The following is a 17912-nucleotide window of genomic DNA, read 5'->3' as shown; positions in this document are numbered from 1 at the left end:
TCAAATCTTTCCTCATTCTTCTATGTTCCAAGGAATAAAATCTTAATCTGTTTAATCTTTCCCTGTAACTCAACTCTTGAAGACCTGGTAACATCCTAGTAAATCTTCTCTGCACACTTTTAATCTTACTCATATCCTTTATGGAGTATGGTGACCAGAACTGCACAAAATATTCAAAATTTGGCCTCACCAATGCCTTATACAACCTCACCATAACATCCCAACTTCTATATTCAATACTTTGACTTATGAAGGTCGAGATGCCAAAAGCTTTCTTTACAACCCTGTCTACCTGTGACGCCACTTTCAGGGAACAATGTATCTGTATTCCCAGATCCCTTTGTTCCTCTGCATCCCTCAGTGCCCTACCATTTACTGTGTATGTCCTACCTTGGTGTGTCATAATACTTCACATTGTCCGCATTAAATTCCATCTGCTATTTTCTTGCCCACTTTTTCAGTTGGTCCAGATCTGCAAGCTTTGAAAACCTCCCTCGCTGTCAACAATGCCTCCAATCTTAATGTCATCAGCAAACTTGCTGATCCAATTTGCCATAATATCATCCAGATCATTGATATAGATGACAAACAAAAATGGTCCCAGCACCGATTCCTGAGGCACACCACTAATGCAGAGCTGCACAGAGGATCAAAATGAAAACTATCCCATCTTTTGTTCTTTCAAGGGACTGTAAAAATGCTTTGGCATTACAGAGGTATCTTTGAAGTGTGGTTTCTATTTATGGGCAGCACTGTTGGCGTAGCGGTTAGCACAACGCTTTTACAGTGCCAGCAATCGGGAGCATGGTTCGAATCCTGCACTATCTGCAAGAAATTTGTACATTCTCCCCGTGACTGCGTGGGTTTTCTCCGAGGCTCTGGTTTCCTCCCACTGTTCGAAACGTACCAAGGACAATAGGTTAATTGTGTATAAATTGGGCAGCATGGACTCCTTGGCCAAAATGGTCTGTTACAGTGGTGTTTGTCTAAATTTTTAAAAATGTAATTTAGAAACTGTGAATATTTGCTATCCATCTCTCTTTCTGTACTGGGGCAATTTAGTGCACATTACTGGAGTCGTATTTTTAACAAAATTAGCTGTTTGGTTGCAGCAAGTAAGCATATCACAGAACTTAAAACATAGTACAGGCCCTTTAGGCCATGATACTGTGCCAACCTATGTAAACTCACACCACAACAATCTAATCCTTCCCTTCCTCACACACTTATCACTCTTTTTATTACAGGTAGTCCTTGACTTCCAACCTACATGAGTTACATCCACCCGCACATACAACCAAAATTAAACAGAAGATCTTTATTAAAACTACTGCACAACTAACATATTTTGTATTTAAAGTACTTAATATAGTGGTCCCTGGTCCCAGCGGCAGACTGACTTCCCCGCTCCCTACAGCAGCCAAAGTCCCCGTTCCCGTGGCCGTGGCCGCCCGAGGTCCCCATTAAAGGTTCATTTGTTGATTGTTGCATGACTGTGTTCATGTGCAGTGGAGAAAATCCGACCAAAGTTACAACTTTGGTCCCCATTACGGTGATAATTCATGGACTACCTGTACATCCATGTACATCCTATCTAAGAGTCTTTTAAATGTCCCCATTGTACTACCTTCCACCACAACCCCAGGCAATGCATTCCAGGCACCCAACACTCTGTGTAAAAAGCCTACCTCTGACATTTCCCCTAAACTTTCCTCCAATCACCTTAAACAGATATCCTCTACCATTTGCTATTGTCATTCTGGGATAAAGTGCTAGCTGTCCATCCTCTCTTTGGCCCTCATAATCTTGTAGACCTCCATTAAGTCACCTCTCATCCTTTGCTCTAAACAGAAAAGCATTATCTCTGTCAACCATGCTTCATATGACATATTCTCCAATATAGGCACCACCCTGGTAAATCTCCTCTGCACCCTTTCCAAAGTGTCCTCATCCTTCCCTCAATGAGGTGACCAGAATTGCCCCAAGTGGGGTCTAACCAGAATTTTATTGACCTGAAACATTACCTCACAGCTTTTCAACTCAATCCGCCAACAAATGAAGGTCAACACACCATATACCTTCTTAACCACCCTATCAACTTATGCAGCACCTTTAGGGATCTATGGATCTGTACCTCAAGATCTCTCTATTCCTCCAGACTGTTAAGAATCTTTTCACCTTCAAATTCAACCTTCCAAAGTGCATTGCTTCACAATGATCTGGATTGAATGCCATCTCCCACTTTTTTGCCCAAGATTTCAGTACCGAAGCAGATTATATGAGAATAAACTCATTATCATTAGCTGCTGCAGCCATTATGTGCAAGGCCAAATCACCAAAGAAAATAATTGTCAGATAATCCAGTTTAGTAATGTTGAGAATGGGGTAAGTATTGGCCAGGACAATTGAGAACCCAAAATGGTTAATTGTCAGCAAGTGAAGACTAAATAATAACCTGACATCGATGCAGACATGCACGTGAACAGAGTGTGCAAAAGGTATCCAGCAGAAGCACCTGTTTACCACAGGACCCTCTGTAAAAGCAGCAGTGCAGAGTGGGAATAAAGGCAGTTTCCAACCAGACGATGTGAACATTAACTTCACCAAATTATGTTAACCCCCTCCCCTGAGATTCTCTCTTTTCTCCACCCGATCTCTTTTTCTCCAGTTCCTTATCCACTTTGCTTCCTTCTATCAAAGAGCTACCCCTAGCCCACTCACTTCTCAGCTTTTTTTTCTCTTCCACCCTTCCACCTGTATCTACCTATGGCCTGTGTTCCTCCCCCTGCCCCTACCCCCCTTGCCACACCGCCCCCATCTTTTTATTCAGGCACCTAACTGTTTTTGCCTTCTTCTGACAAAGGTCTCAGTCCCATAACGTTGGCTACCCTTTACTTCCTGTGGATGCTGTGTGACCTGCTGAGTTTCTCCAGTGCGTTTGGGTACTGCACCGGGGATCAAGGTTGACAAAGTCTTGGCACTCGCCCAGAAGTTGGCAGCTAGCTGCACAAATCATCTTCACCCTCTTCCATGACCAGCCAGGGCAAGGGATTTGGCAACCTGTTGTTATCACTCAAAGCAATCTTTGATCTGCTTCACTGCATGCAAGAGCGGTCTTGGAACACTGCAACCATCACAAATCAACATGGTGTTTCGTCCAGCTTTGCCACTGGATACCAAACAAAGTTTCTTTTGCACATCACAATAAATAATAAAATTCAGCATCTTTTAGGTTCTGGTGTGTGTGTGTGTGTGTGTGTGTGTGTGTGTGTGTGTGTGTGTGTGTGTGTGTGTGTGTGTGTGTGTGTGTGTGTGTGTGTGTGTGTGTGTGTGTGTGTGTGTGTGTGTGTGTGTGTGTGTGTGTGTGTGTGTGTGTGCGCGCCCATGCACATAAGGTGTGAGGGATATGGAGCAAAGGGGGTGAGAGAATAATGGGAAAAGGAAAGCGAGAAGGAGGTGAAAGAGAGGAAGGGAGGGAGTGGGAATGGGAAGGGAGTATGAGGGAGAGAGGTGGATGGAGGGGGAGAGAGAGAAGAAATGGTGGGGAAAGGAGGGAAGAGAGGGGGAGTGGGAGAAGGAGGGAGGGAGAGGGTAGGGTTGGGAGGAGAAGAGGGAGGGAGGGAGAGGAAAGGAAGTGTGAGGAGGAGGATGGGAGGGGAGAGGACAGGGAGAGAGGAAGAAGGATGGGATAGGGAGGAAGAGAAGAAGAGGGAGGGGAAAGATGTGAGGGAAAGGGAGAGGAGATTGGGCAATGGAGGAGACATGGGGTCAGTCAACCGAACATCAGGCAGTGGCCATCCCTGGAGAAGCCAGTGTAATGTAAGATCACAGGAAACTGTTCAGCTGTTGCTGCCAGAGACTTACGTTTCGGATTTGTATGATGAGCATCGCTCCAGTGGGATCTTCAGTACCTGTCCACTGAGTCCCACAAACAAGGACCGCTCACTGTGTAGGATCTGCAAGCTTCGAATAGATTCCCATTGACCTTGTGGAAGCAGCTGAAGTTCTTCCAGGTAGCAGCTGCCCAGTGTCTTGTTCTTCGATGAGAGGGTTTTCAGAATGGTGCCATGTTCTGTTCAAGAAACCAAAGGATACGAAGTGAGGTTTAGGCGGGGTAAGTGAAGTCAAAGCCATGTTTAACTTGTTTCATTCACCTCAGAGATTGCTGCCCTGAACAAGTTCCAATAACACCATTCCATTTAATGAATGGGAATGTGGTCTGCCTCACAGGGCCAAAGACCGAGATTAGACCCTGACCTCGAGTGCTCTCCCTGTTACAGTGTGGGTTTCCTCCAGGTGCTCCAAATTCTTCCCACATACCAAACGTAGGTTTGGTTGGAGGTTAATTGACCACTGTAAATTGCTCCCAAGGGAATTAGCGAAGAGCAAGAAATCTCATCCTTAGAGTCATACAGCAGAGAACTGGCCCTTCAGCCCAACATCTCTATGATGACCAACTCATCACTCTGAACTAATCCCATTTGCCTGCGTTGGGTCCATATTCCTCGAAGCCTTTCATGTCCATAAATGTGTCCAGCAGTTATCTGAATGTTCCATTGCACCCACTTCTACAGTTTTCTCTGGCAGCTCATTCCAGATACAGATCACTCGCTGAGTGAAAGTTACCCCTGAGGTCCCTCTTAAATATTTCCTCTCTCATCTTAAGCCTACGCCCTTGGGTTTTAGAATCATCTACCCTGGGAAAAAGACTGTGAACATTCACTTTATTCCATGCTCTTGATGATTTTGTAAACCTCAAAAATATTTCCCCGGGTGAGAAGTCACGTGATGGAGTAGTGGCTGATTGAGTGGAACCAGCCCTCTCCAGAGAAACGAAAAAAAAGTTTGAAAAAACAGACCTCAATAAACATAAAATACAGGAAGAGAAAGATAAAGTTACAGAGAAGAGACAGAAGATGGCACCCAAAAGAGCAAAAGTAAGAATAATAGAGAAAAGGGAAGAAGGAAAATCACTGGAGAAGAAAGAGGAAGGCCTTACCTGCACGTCAGAGCAGAGAACCACCGTGGAGAGGAGCGGCCGATCTCCGGTGTTGGTGAGTCCCCAGAGGAGCGGTGTCCTCCTGACCGGCGGACTTCAAAAATGGCTCTCAGAGCCAAGAAGAGGTGCGCACGCGCAGTGCGCAAGTAAAAGAAAAGGTTAATGCCAGCGGGAGGGGGATTCAGCTGAGGAGCGGCCAACTGCGGAGAGGCCAGCTGAGAGACGCCCAGTATCGGGGTGTTCCGCTGGGGGAAGTAAATATGAAAGAAGAAAAGAGTGGTGAGAAAGAGAATGAAGGGCTGGAAGAGGATGAGTGGTAAGAGGGCGACCAGCAGGGGAACAACCTGCGGCAGGAGGCCCAGCAGCGGGTCAGCCTGCAGCAGGGGGCCCAGCAGTGGGTCGATCTGCAGCGGGAGACCCAACAATGGGTAGACCTGCAGCAGGAGGCCCAACAGCAGGAGACACAGCAGCTGGAGGCCCAGCAAGGATACAGAAGCAGCTCACCAGAGAAGGATGAAGATACAGAGATACAGAGAAGAGAAGAAGATGATACAGACATAGATATAGACACAGAAGAAGAAGAGGAAGAAGATCAAGAATTTCAAAGGAAAGAAGAATGTAAAATAGAAGGTCAAAATTTAGATAAAGCCTTTTTTGAAGAACAATTGAGGTCATTAAAAGAATGGCTATCATTAGAATTTAGTTCAATCAAAAGAAAAATGAAAAGAGCTGAAGACAGAATGCAAAGTTTAGAGTTGGTCATGACTGAAATAGGGAAAAGAGTAAAAAATGTGGAGGAACGAAAAGTCGCTGTAGAAATGGAGATAAATGATTTAAGAGGGAAGTTGGAAAAGAGCGAAAAAAAATTAAAGAGACACAAGATCTATTGTCACAAAAAATTGGCGTATTGGAAAACGACAGTCGGCGAAACAACATAAAAATAGTGGGCCTGAAAGAAGGCAAAGAAGGGTCAGATATGAAGGAATTTATAAAAGGATGGATCCCGAAGGTGCTGGGAACGACAGATTCACATAAAGAAATAGAAATCGAAAGGGCGCATAGAGCACTAGTACCAAAATTGCCACCACATCAAAAACCGAGATACATATTGGTAAAACTTCTAAGATATAAGACAAGAGAAAACATACTGGAGCAGGCAAGAAAGAAGGTTAGAGAAGACAATAAGCCTTTGGAATATAAGGGACAAAAAATATTTTTTTACCCATACATAAACTTCAAACTTTTAAAGAAGAGGAAGGAATTCAACACGGCGAGAACAGTCTTATGGAAGAAAGGTTATAACTTTATATTAAGTCATCCATTATTCTTGGGGAACAAAATAGACTGTTCTCAGACCCAAAGAAAGCCCAAGAATTTGCTGAACATTTGCAGGACAGGAAAAGAGAGAAGGAGGAGTGACAAGAAGGATGACCGCCAAGAAAATATACAAAAATATGTAAAAATATAAAGTAAAGATAATGTATATATAAAGATTTAAAGATGGATAAGAGAAGGGGAAGAAGGGGGAAAAATAAGAGAGAGCTTTGTTATATGTATAGAAAAATAGTGTTCTCTGGGGGGGGTGCTGGGGGTGGGAGGATAACGGTCACTGCGAAATCGGTTGATGCTTGCGAGTCAATTCGCAAACCAAATGGAAAGGGAAGTTGTGGTTGCCGTCAAAGGACAAGGGGCAATCCAAGGAAGGGAGGTTCATTTGGGGGTTAAAGGGTTATTGCTTGTGTGGATTGTTGGGGTAATTTCATGTCTTAAGTGCATTGTCATATATTGAGATTAAGAAGGAAAACTTAAAAAACAGTAATGGAAAAAAAGGGATGGAGGTGGTGAAGAGGCAGAAAAAAAGTGAAAATAAAGATATAAGAGGGCCACGTTGGACTATATGACTATAAACATTAACAGAATATATAAATAGTGTATCCCATTGGAAATAAAAAACACATATAATTTAAAAGACAAAGTTACAATGTTTTAAAAAAAACCTGGGAACCATATATGGAACATAACAGAAAGAGCAGGCCTCAGACCACCACCAGCTAAAATGATAAGAAGATAAACACGATCAGATTTAATGTGTATAAGTAGATGATACGTAGTTTTTGTTTGTATTCCTTTTATATAATGATATTGTTTTATTGTATTTTATATGTTCAATATTCACTGCTTTTGGAGGGGGTGGGAAGGGAGGGATGAGGGAAGAAAAGAAAAAATGTCACTGTGAATATTTAAAGAGATGCATCTGTAAATATATTGGTTAATAAGGTTCATAGTGCGATAAATAAAGAATTACAAAAAATATATATATATTTCCCCTCAGCCCCCTTCATTCAAAGGAATAAAGACCCAGCCTATTCAACCTCTGAACTCCTCTTGTCCTGGCTGCATTGTCTCTGTACCCCCACCAATTTATTGATGTCATTCCTATAGCTGGGAGACCAGAACTGAATAGAGTGCTTCGAGTATGATCTCACCAATGTCTTATACAGCTGAATCACGAGTTCTCAACTTTTGTACTCTGTAGCAAGCCCAATGAAGGCCAGTGTGCCAAACACATTTTTTACCACCTGCACTACTACTTTCATTCCATCATCTTAGAGATGCAACAAACTAATCAAAAGAAGAACATCTAGTGCAAATGATGGGGTGTTACATGAAGAGGAACCTTAGGTAGTGCTGTCAGCTTCCTGCCTTTAACAATGAGAGGTTGTGGGTTTACGAGACAATGCCAGGGAAGCTTTTGTGAGTTGCTGCAGTATATTTTGCTGATCTTATTCACCATCGCAACTGTGCGGAGGAGTGAATATTTAATGTACTTCATGGCGTATCAATCAAGCCAATTCTTTGTCCTAGATGGTTTAGAACTTCTTCAAGTTCAAGTTTATTATCATCCGATTGCGCAAGTACAACCCGACGAAATAGCATTCTCCGGTCCTCAGTGCCAAACACTCCACCCATACTGTGGCGATGCATATTCTTGTAGTGGCGAACCGGCCCTACCTGTCACGCGTGGTCGGCGGGGCAGCCGCAGCAAGGATGGCCTCGCGGGACCATCTCTTCTGGTTTAGGCCTGAAGGTCGCGTATGCACTTACGTCATTGGGGCGCAAGTGTCGGGATGTTAGGGGCAGGACCGAGATGGGGCTTAACGGCTGCAGCACAAGATTCAAATGAAAGCCTGTTGTCTCAGTCTCCTCTTGGCTGTGCTTGTTCACAACACGCTACAGTACAATTTATATACAGGACAAATATACCTAAATAAAAATAAATAAATATTCTTCAGTAAATAGTACAGTATTGGATGGTTAGTGTGAGCAGTTCCTTTAGTTATGCAGTATTCTCACTGCTCATGGGAAGAAGCTGACTTCAGCATAGTGGTGCTGGGTCTGATACTCCTGCATATCTTCCCCAATGGGAGCAGCTGAAAGATAGTGTGTGTGGGATGGAAGGGTTCTTCAATGTTTTTGCGTTCCCTCTTCAGACAATAATCCCGATAAATCACGTTGATGGGAGGGAGGGAGGAAGACCCCAGTAACCCTCTCTGGTGCTCTTATGGTCTTGTGGATTGACGATCTATGGTTCTTGTTGAAGATGTAATCATCCAGGTAGATAGAGAGCAATCACAAACAGACCTCGCAAGGGAAGCAGAGCTTTGCATTCACACCGTCCAACCTAATCTACTGCCTGCGGAGTAATCAGTGAGGCTTTCTTTACATTGGCAACCAAAGGCAGATTGGGTGACATCTTCCCTGTGGGTCCAAGCTAGAACTACCAGTCTCCAACTATTTCAATTCTCCTCACCATTCCCACACAGACACCTGTCCTCAGCCTCATCCATTGCCAGGGTGAGGTCAAATGTAAACTCAAAGATCAGTACATCATATTCATTTGAGACAGCCTGAAACCCATTGGCATAAACAATTAATTTTTCTAATTTTGAGTAACCCCCCACATCTATATGTTTCCACTGTTTATAACATAGAACATTTATAGATCCTTCGGCCCACAATGCTGAGCCTACAAATATAAACCTGCTCAACAATCTAAACATTCCCTTTCTCACACCCACAACCCTCTTCTTTTATTGTATCTATGTGCTTGTATGAGAATCTTTAAAATGTCCCTATTGTACCAGCCTCCACCACTACCCTGGCAATGCGTTCCAGGCTCCAATACTCATGTAAGAACTTACCCCCGACATCACCCCTAAATGTTCATCCCCTCACCTTGTATTGGTGTTTGCTACTCTTGCTCTGGGAAAAAGGTGCTAGCTGTCCACCCTATCTATGCCTCTCATAATCTTGTAGATGCCTATTAAGTCTCCTCTCGCCCTTACTCTGTTAATCTTGACTCAGAAGACTCATTCTCCAATCCAGGCAACATCCTGGTAAATCTCCTCTGCAGCCTCTCCATAGCTTCCACATCCTTCCTGTAATGAGGTGACCAGAAGTTAAGACAATATTCCAGGTGCGGTTCCATCTCTTTTTTACCTACTCCTGTCTTTATTTTTCTCTCTAATCTTCAGACACCACCCCCACCCCCCATCAATGGTCTCTCTTACCTTTTGTCTCCTTTAATATCATCCTTTCCTATTTAGATTCAATGAAAGGTCTCAACCTGAACGGTGGACTGATCACTTCTCTCCATTGATGCTGCCTGACACAGGGAACCCTTCCATTATTTGTGCAAGCATCCATCCCATTCCTGTCTCTCTGCAGGCAACAAATGCCAGCTTTCCCATGACACCCACATCGAACAAATGAAAAAAATAAAGCTATCACTTAATCCAAATGGAATAATTAGAGATGGCACTGTTCACTTAGCAGTTAGCGCAACTATGTTACAGTCCCAGCAATCAGGACCAGGGCTCGAATCCTGCGCTGTCTGTAAGGAGTTTGTCCCCATGTCTGCATGGGTTTCCTCCAGGGGTTCAAGTTTCCTACCACTGTTCGAAGCGTACCAGGGTTTGTAGGTTAATTGGGTGTAATTAGGCGGTATGGGCTTGTTTGCCAAAATGGTCTGTTAACATGTTGTATGTCTAAACTTTAAAAAGATTGAGTCATGAGCTTGTTAATCAAACCTAGAGAGTTAAGTGAGTGAGACTTGCTTCATTTGCAACTAACCTCCAGATCACATTTTTCTGCAGAAATCACACTTTTTTATTTTTGGTTGCCATCGTATTAAATCATGAGAGGAGTAGATTGGATGAAAGTATAGAGTCTTTAGCCCAGCCATTCTTAATGGTGGTGGGGTTCAGCACATTTAAAGGGGGATGGGGGTTATTGACTGAAATAATTTTTTTAATAGTATTTTATGTAATCGGTAAGAGGGAAGTGCAGAAAAACTAATTAATCTTGACTGAATCATAGGGGAAGGAGCCCATAAACTTTGAGCAGAATCCTAAGGGGACCACTGCCAGAGAAAAGTTGAGTATGACTACCTTAAACGGACCTTACTAAGCATTCAAACTGTTTACTACCAGTCATTGAGAGATCATGTTATTAGCTGAACCAGGTGTGTCAGTCGATGCCATGGTGACCTACCTGTGCCGATGTACATCACGTGGTAGAGCGTGTCTCTGCCTTGCACAATATCCACCACAAGCTTGGAGAAACGTATGTTGTCTTGTGTAACCAGAGGGTCAATGGAGACCGGCTGCACTGCATCATTCATGAAGAAGTAGTGCTGGGCATCTTGGAGGCTGCGCTCAGTCAGGTTCTCCTTGGGACCCCGCTTGCCAAGGAGGCCACACTGCATGGTAGAGAGAAGACAAACACATATAAAGACCCCTTTCCACATTGTCGATCATGGCTCCCGACACAACAGCCTCCGCCAGCGCAATCTCCAGAAATCCCCACTGTGAGCAGTTCAAGGAGGTGGCGACACTGTGAGGACAAAACACGACCTGTGTTGTGTTGGGGGAACTCAGCGGGTCAAGAACATCAAGGACATTGGGATGCCTCAGAAAGACTTGGTCGAATTTTCTAAGTGACAGAAGAAATTATTTGTAAAATATACTAACGTCCTTCACTCTGGAATTGTTTATTGTCCCATTAGGAGAATAAGGGTGAAAAGCTTTATTTTGAGTGCTATCCAGGCAAGTCAACCCATACTTATATACAACAGGTAATGCAGTAATTAAAAAAAGTACAGAGTGTAGTATTATACAGTAAGTCAAGGTGAGCAGAGTGTAGTGTTACAAAGACAAAGTGCAGGATATACAGTTAAACTGTGCAAGAGCATCATCTTTTACTAATGAGGTCCATTTAAGAGTCTGATAACAGCAGGAAAAACTGTCCTCATCTCTGCAGGTTCATTTTTTTCAACCTCATGATGGAAGGGGTGAGCAGAGAGTGTAACCAGGGTGAGATTGGACTTTGATATTTAGCACAGTTCCCAAAATATGAGCTGAAGATGGAGTCTATAAGACATAGAAGCAAAATTAGGCCATTTGTCCCATCGAGTGTGCCCACCATTTCATCATGACTGATTTACTTTCATTTTTAACTCCATTCTCCTGCTTTCTCTTGATTCCATCACTGAAAAATGAAATGGCAGCGCTGCCATTGGTGCGGACTCAAGAGTGTGGGGAGCAGAGACACTGTGCTGTTTTGCAGGGTCCAACTGCCTGGTCCTGACGGCTTGATACAGACTTTGCATGCATAATAGAGGAGCTGACTGTGTTTTTTTAAATCATCCTTGGAGGTTTTTCTTCCCAAGATGGCAGTGCATGTGCTGGGCAGTGAAACACAAAGGTTTGCAGATTCTGAATGGAGCAGTGAACTAGCGCAGGACACCAGAAATTAGAAGGAGAAGCAGACCAGTGAGGGACTCAGAAGCTGAAGAATCCACACAGGCTATGAGCTGCTGGAGACTGGTTCGTGGGAACCAGGTTTTGGAACTGGAATTCAATAGGGTGCTGAGGGCAAGAAGGACCTCGGGTGCTAAAGGCTTCCTGATAGTATTAGAGGTTTGATTCTGGAGTTCATGTTTGAACAAGAGTTTATGGGGCTGCAAAGGCTGTGGGAAGCAAATCCACAGATACTCAGTGTCTTTGCTTCTCTTTCTCTTATTGAAGGGATGCCAGAAAACTCACAGCAGGAAAACGTTGAAGTATATCATGTATATGACAGTTTTTGCTTTATTACATGACAATAGAAGGAATCTTGAACCTATCTCCCTCTGAATGACTTGGCCTCCACAATCATCTGCCGCAACGAATCCCATAGATTCACCACCCTCTGGATCAAGAGATTCCTCCACCTCTCTTCTAAAGGGATGTTTTTGTACCCTCTTCGATGAAAGGGAGCTCAGCTTGCTTGATGGCCAGAGCTATGTTCACAACTCTCTTTCAATCCATGGATGGAGTGGTTCCAAATGAAGAAACAGGAGCATGACTCAGCCACTCAGCACCCCATGAGCCAATTGAACTGTTCAATATGACAATGGACGATCTGATCTCGGCCTTGGCCCCAATTTCTTGCCGGTTCTCCCTCTGAATTTCACCATAATCCATAAATCTGACTTCACAGGTCTTAAGGCTAAAGTATTTCAAACATTCCCCAGGGAAGGAATTCCTCCTCACTTCCATATCTTTTTTGCTGAAACGGAGTCACTGTCCTATCAGCACCATCCAGTTTAGTTTGGAGAAAACATCAGTATTATCCAATTGAACCTCCCGATCTAGACACAAATAACTGCATGAAGCTTCAGAAACAACCACATTGGTCTTTGTTTGTAGGACATCTCCCCTTATGTTTGGCCAGGCTAATATTGGCCAGGATATCAGTAGGATTTCCCCCACTCTTCATCAGATAGTGCCATAGAATCTTCCACATCCAAGTAAGAGTGAGTATGAAAGATCAAGAACATCTACAAGGAATGCTGCCTTTTTAGAGCTGCAGCAATCATCAAGGATCCACACATTTCCAGCACTCGCTCTGTTCTCACTGCTGCCATCAGGAAAGAGGTATACGTGCCACAAGACTCGCACCACCAGGTTCAGGAACAGCTCCTACCCCTCCACTATCAGACTCCTCAACAACAAACTCAATCAGGGTCTTATTTAAGAACTCTTACTTTTGCACTTGATTATTTTTAACTCTCTCTCTCTCTCTCTCTATTGCACAATTAGTTTGTTTACATTTTGTTATTTGTTTACAGGTATATGTTGAGTCCAGTTTTTTATTTGCCAATAAGTGATAATTCTTCCTCGCCTGCAGGAAAAAGAATCCCAGGGTTGTATGTGATGTTGTGTATGTAGTCTGACAAGAAATCTGAAAGTACTAAAAGGGCTTTGTTTTATCACTTAAAAAACAGCTCCTTGAACAGTGCAGCACCCCTGTGTATCACACTCAATTTTTATACTCAAGTTTCTAAGATGGGACTTGAATCTATAACCTGGCTCAGGAGGTACCAGCAGGATGGTGGGATGGCATTTAACCATTGGCTGATTACACTCTGGGAGTCATGTCCCAAGGGTCAAAGAGAGCACCAGGGACTTGTTTAAAGTCCAGATGGAAAACTTGGGACAATTAATGAGACGTTTTGGAATGGGATCCTACCTGGAAGTTGGGGTTGGGGTTTGAAACAGGCAACCAAACAGACCGAGAGTTCTTCTGATATCGGAAGGGTCCATTGAAGCTCTGGGTGATAGCACTGAGATTGTAGGCGCAGATTGCAGAAGCTGCAATGCTGTTCCTGTTGAAAGGAACAGAAGGGTAAAAATTGAACGTGGGCAATGATGTACACAAAAGTGCTGGAGAAACCCAGCAGATCACGCAGTGTCACTGGGAACCAACCTTTCAGGCCTGAGCCCTTCATCATTGCATTGATACATTATTTACATCAGCATGGCACTTATGTCAGTTTTTGACATGTTACCCCTCATGGACCATCCCATTACCATGACCACCCCCATCTCCCTTGTCTATTGTTACCAAATAACCAGTTTTTTAACCAGCCTCCCCACTATACTAACCATAAACTACACCAGGAGCACGAGAAGGTCTGCCAGCTCTATTAAAATATCAAATTAAATTAGACGTCCAGCACAGTAACAGGCCCTTCTGGCCCATGAGCCCATGCCCCCTCCCCCAAATATATCAATCAACCTCCAACCTATGTGCATCTTTGAAGGGTGGGAGGAAACAAAAGAAACTGGGAGAAACCTTTGCAGACATGGGAAGAACGCACAAACTTTACAGACAGTGCTGGATTTGAACCACGCAGTAATAACGAGACATTAACGGTCTGCTAACCATGCTCTTTTATATGCCCTGCGAATTCTCTATCCTTCTTAAATTCTAAATTTAGACATATATACAGCACAGATGGTAACAGGCTCTTTCGGCACATGAGCCTGTGTCACCCAATTATATCCAATATGTTTTGAAGGGTGGAAGAAAACAAGATCCCCCAGGGAAAACCCACTCAGACATGGGGAGAAATGTCCTTACTCACAGCGCCGGATTCGAGCCCCGGTCCTGATCACTGGCGCTGTAATAGTGCTGCATTAACCATGCACCAATATTTATATTTATTCATTTTTATATTTATTATCTTTTTCTTCAATGTGGTAATTTAATTTATTTGTTGACATTGTATCTTGCATACTATGTGACTGCAGCAAGTAAGAAATTCAGTGCATCATACATTGTTCTTTTGTATATGACAACAGATGGTCATCTGACGTAAGATTTAAGGTTGCTAAAGTTTTCTTGTTCAGAGAATGAATTGCAGAATATTGAAGCACTGACATTGGGTACTTGATCTATTGAGACTGTAATCAGCTTTTTGAATGGCCCATCCTCAAAGTCCCACTTTGTGTGTGTGTGTGTGTGTGTGTGTGTGTGTGTGTGTGTGTGTGTGTGTGTGTGTGTGTGTGTGTGTGTGTGTGTACATATACAGTAAAACCCCTGGTATCCAGCACTCATGGGGATTCTTAAATGCCGGATAAGTGTATTTTCCATTTGATTGAGACTCTTACAATGCCTAACTAATACATCTGCATTAAGAATGACCAGTTTAAAAGAAAAAAGGCAAAATAATATATTTACTTACACGGAACAAGCTTCACTTGCAATGAATATATAAACCTTAAAAGATTTTACTTTATTTTCAGTCATATTCCTTGAAAACATTTAACTGTCATTGCATGTTCCTATCCCTCCATGGAGCTGCCTGAATGAAAAACAATAACGTTGTAGATAATTAACCTCCTCCCCACCCCACTTCCCCAAGTTTACAGATAAAGCCTTTAACTGTGGTGAATCCTACTAAGCAGGAATAAGGAGACACTTTGAGAGAGTCATCCCAACGCCAAGCGGCATCAACCAGCTCTTCATCCTGCGTGATGCCATTCCTGTTTCACACAACTTTATTCAAATAGCTGCTTTGAGCAGAGCTCGACCAAAGCACTCCACTGGCTGAATATTTGCTCCCATCTTCACCAAAGGTTTATGCATTACTTCAGAGAACATTTAATTTTACAATTTTAAACTTATGTATTTTTACCTATTATTTTATTTGTGCACGCATGTGTGCATGTGTGTGTATGTGATTATTACATGTTGTGTATCACATATGAGTGTATTCTCTCTTCTCTCTTTGGCTTGGCTTCGCGGATGAAGATTTATGGAGGGGGTAAAAGTCCACGTCAGCTGCAGGCTCGTTTGTGGCTGACAAGTCCGATGCGGGACAGGCAGACACGGTTGCAGCGGCTGCAGGGGAAAATTGGTTGGTTGGGGTTGGGTGTTGGGTTTTTCCTCCTTTGCCTTTTGTCAGTGAGGTGGGCTCTGCGGTCTTCTTCAAAGGAGGTTGCTGCCCGCCAAACTGTGAGGCGCCAAGATTAACGGTTTGAGGTGATATCAGCCCACTGGCGGTGGTCAATGTGGCAGGCACCAAGAGATTCTACGGACCAGAGAAATGCTGTTTCATTTGGTTGCATGTGTAAAATCAGATGATAATAACCTTGAACTTGAGAAGAGATTAGTTCAATTAGATAACCAACAATGAATATGCCATAATATTAGAATATGAGGTGAGGTTTTTATAAGGGAATTTCTACTTTATTCTAGTATTGTATACAAGGCAATATATAAATAATTTATGATTCATATTCTGTATTGCATTATATAAAAGTTATGTAACTAATATGTGGACAATTTAGAACATATAATATTTCTCTCTACCAAATCAATAAAAATATTTTAAAAAGAAAAGAACTTGAGTTCAAAGAGAGTTGCTAATATTGAATGGACATTTCCCTGAAGGATTCTCCTATTGAACTGCTGCTCTTGTACTCCCACCATTAGGTCTCTGACAGGCAGGGCCACAAGGAAGGAGATCAGATCCAGCAGGAAGGAATCTTGACCAGTTGATCAAATGGCCTATTTATATCTCTCACACAAACATTTTCTCAAAAGAAATAAGACAAATCTTCACTAAGTTCAAGCAAACACTTTGTTGATCCATTGATTTTTCTCTTTGAATTTGCTTTGATCTTGAGTTTCCATGGATTCAAGCCTAACCTGTCAATTCTACACGCTTACCATCATCATCTAGAATTGAGTGAAGCCCTCAGATCGTAATAACAATCCTCAATCTTGAAGCAAAACACCATCAGCACCTGTAGATAAGGTGGTGAAGAAAGCATGTGGGATATGCACCTTCATTAGCCGTGAGTTTAGAATACAAATCAGCGAAGTTAAAGGTCAACATTTGTTAAATCAAAGCTGAAGTACTGTGTGCAGTTTTGATTTCCATTCTATAGGAAGGATATGATGTACTGGAGAGAGTGTGGAGGATATTCAGTGGGATGTCCTCTGGGATGGGAAAGTTCGAATTCGGTGCTGTCTGTAAGGCGTGTGTACGTTCTCCCCATGACCTGCATGGGTTTTCCTCGGGTGCTCCGGTTTCCTCCCACTCTCCAAAAGCACACAGGTTAATTGGGTATAATTGGCTGGCACAGGTTTCAATAGCCAGAATGGGTGTAAATGTTGTAAATAAATTTAATACATTTGGAACATGCAAACTCCACACAGACAGTACCTGATGTTGGGATTGAACCAAATCACTGGAGTAGTGAAGCAGCAGGTCCACTAGTTGGTACCATTGCACAGTAGAATTTGGAGGATCGGCATTAAAGAAAATGAGTGCATTTCTATCCCACCTTTTGTTCATTCAAGGGACCATAAAAATGCTTTGGAATCAAGAAAGTATCTTTGATAAGTGTGGTCACTGTTTTAGCAGAAATTCTGCACGATGAAAACAACTTTTGATTTTTCTCTTGCACAAACTGTTAATATTTATTATCTATCTCTCTTTCATATTTATGATTTCTTTCTGTACTGGGGTAATTTAATGCATACTATTGGAGTCATACTTTCAATAAAACTTGCTGTGATTGTTTGAGATCTGGTTGATGGTGGTGGTGCCATCTGCAAACTTGTAGATGGAGTCAGACCAGAACTTGGCCTTGTAGTCATGAGTATACAGTGAGTATAGTCGGGGCTGAATGAAGGTCCATTGGATATACAAAGTAAAAATAAAAGCAGGTGTGAGGCACCTCTGGTTTTTCTGCCATTTGATCAGAACATGATTAATCTGATCTGAGTTTCAAACTCTATCTTCCTCCTTCAATCTCTTCTAGAGTTTAAAACTTGTCTCAGCTCTCAATAAAATCAGTGATTCAGTCTCTGGGGCTCTCTGGAATAGAGATAAGCAAAGATACACAACATTTTGAGAGATCAAATTCCTCATCTTAAATTGTGAGACAACACCCAGAGTTTTCGATTTCTCAATTAGGTGGAAAATTCCTCGCCATATCGAAGCTGTTGAGCTCATAAGAATTCTCTATGCTTCAATTGGATCACCTCTTTGTTCTAAACTAAGAGTAAGTGG

General features: G+C 42.7%; 1 protein-coding gene across 6 annotated transcripts in view; it reads right to left on the bottom strand.

Moving 5' to 3' along the window:
- The window catches only part of sema5ba (sema domain, seven thrombospondin repeats (type 1 and type 1-like), transmembrane domain (TM) and short cytoplasmic domain, (semaphorin) 5Ba), a 395686-nt gene that overhangs the window by 126884 nt on the left and 250890 nt on the right, over nt 1-17912 (bottom strand). For all 6 annotated transcript variants that reach the window (XM_069934791.1, XM_069934794.1, XM_069934796.1 and 3 more), the window contains 3 exons: nt 13574-13709; nt 10553-10760; nt 3865-4072 (listed from right to left, as the gene is read on the bottom strand). In XM_069934791.1, the coding sequence (XP_069790892.1) occupies nt 3865-4072; nt 10553-10760; nt 13574-13709 (552 nt within the window). The remainder of the gene's footprint in view (nt 1-3864; nt 4073-10552; nt 10761-13573; nt 13710-17912) is intronic.

Source organism: Narcine bancroftii, chromosome 4 (assembly GCF_036971445.1).
Source record: "Narcine bancroftii isolate sNarBan1 chromosome 4, sNarBan1.hap1, whole genome shotgun sequence".
Taxonomy (NCBI): Eukaryota; Metazoa; Chordata; class Chondrichthyes; order Torpediniformes; family Narcinidae; genus Narcine; species Narcine bancroftii.
The sequence above is the reverse complement of the archived record's forward strand: the minus strand, read 5'-3'. Positions and strand labels throughout refer to the sequence as shown.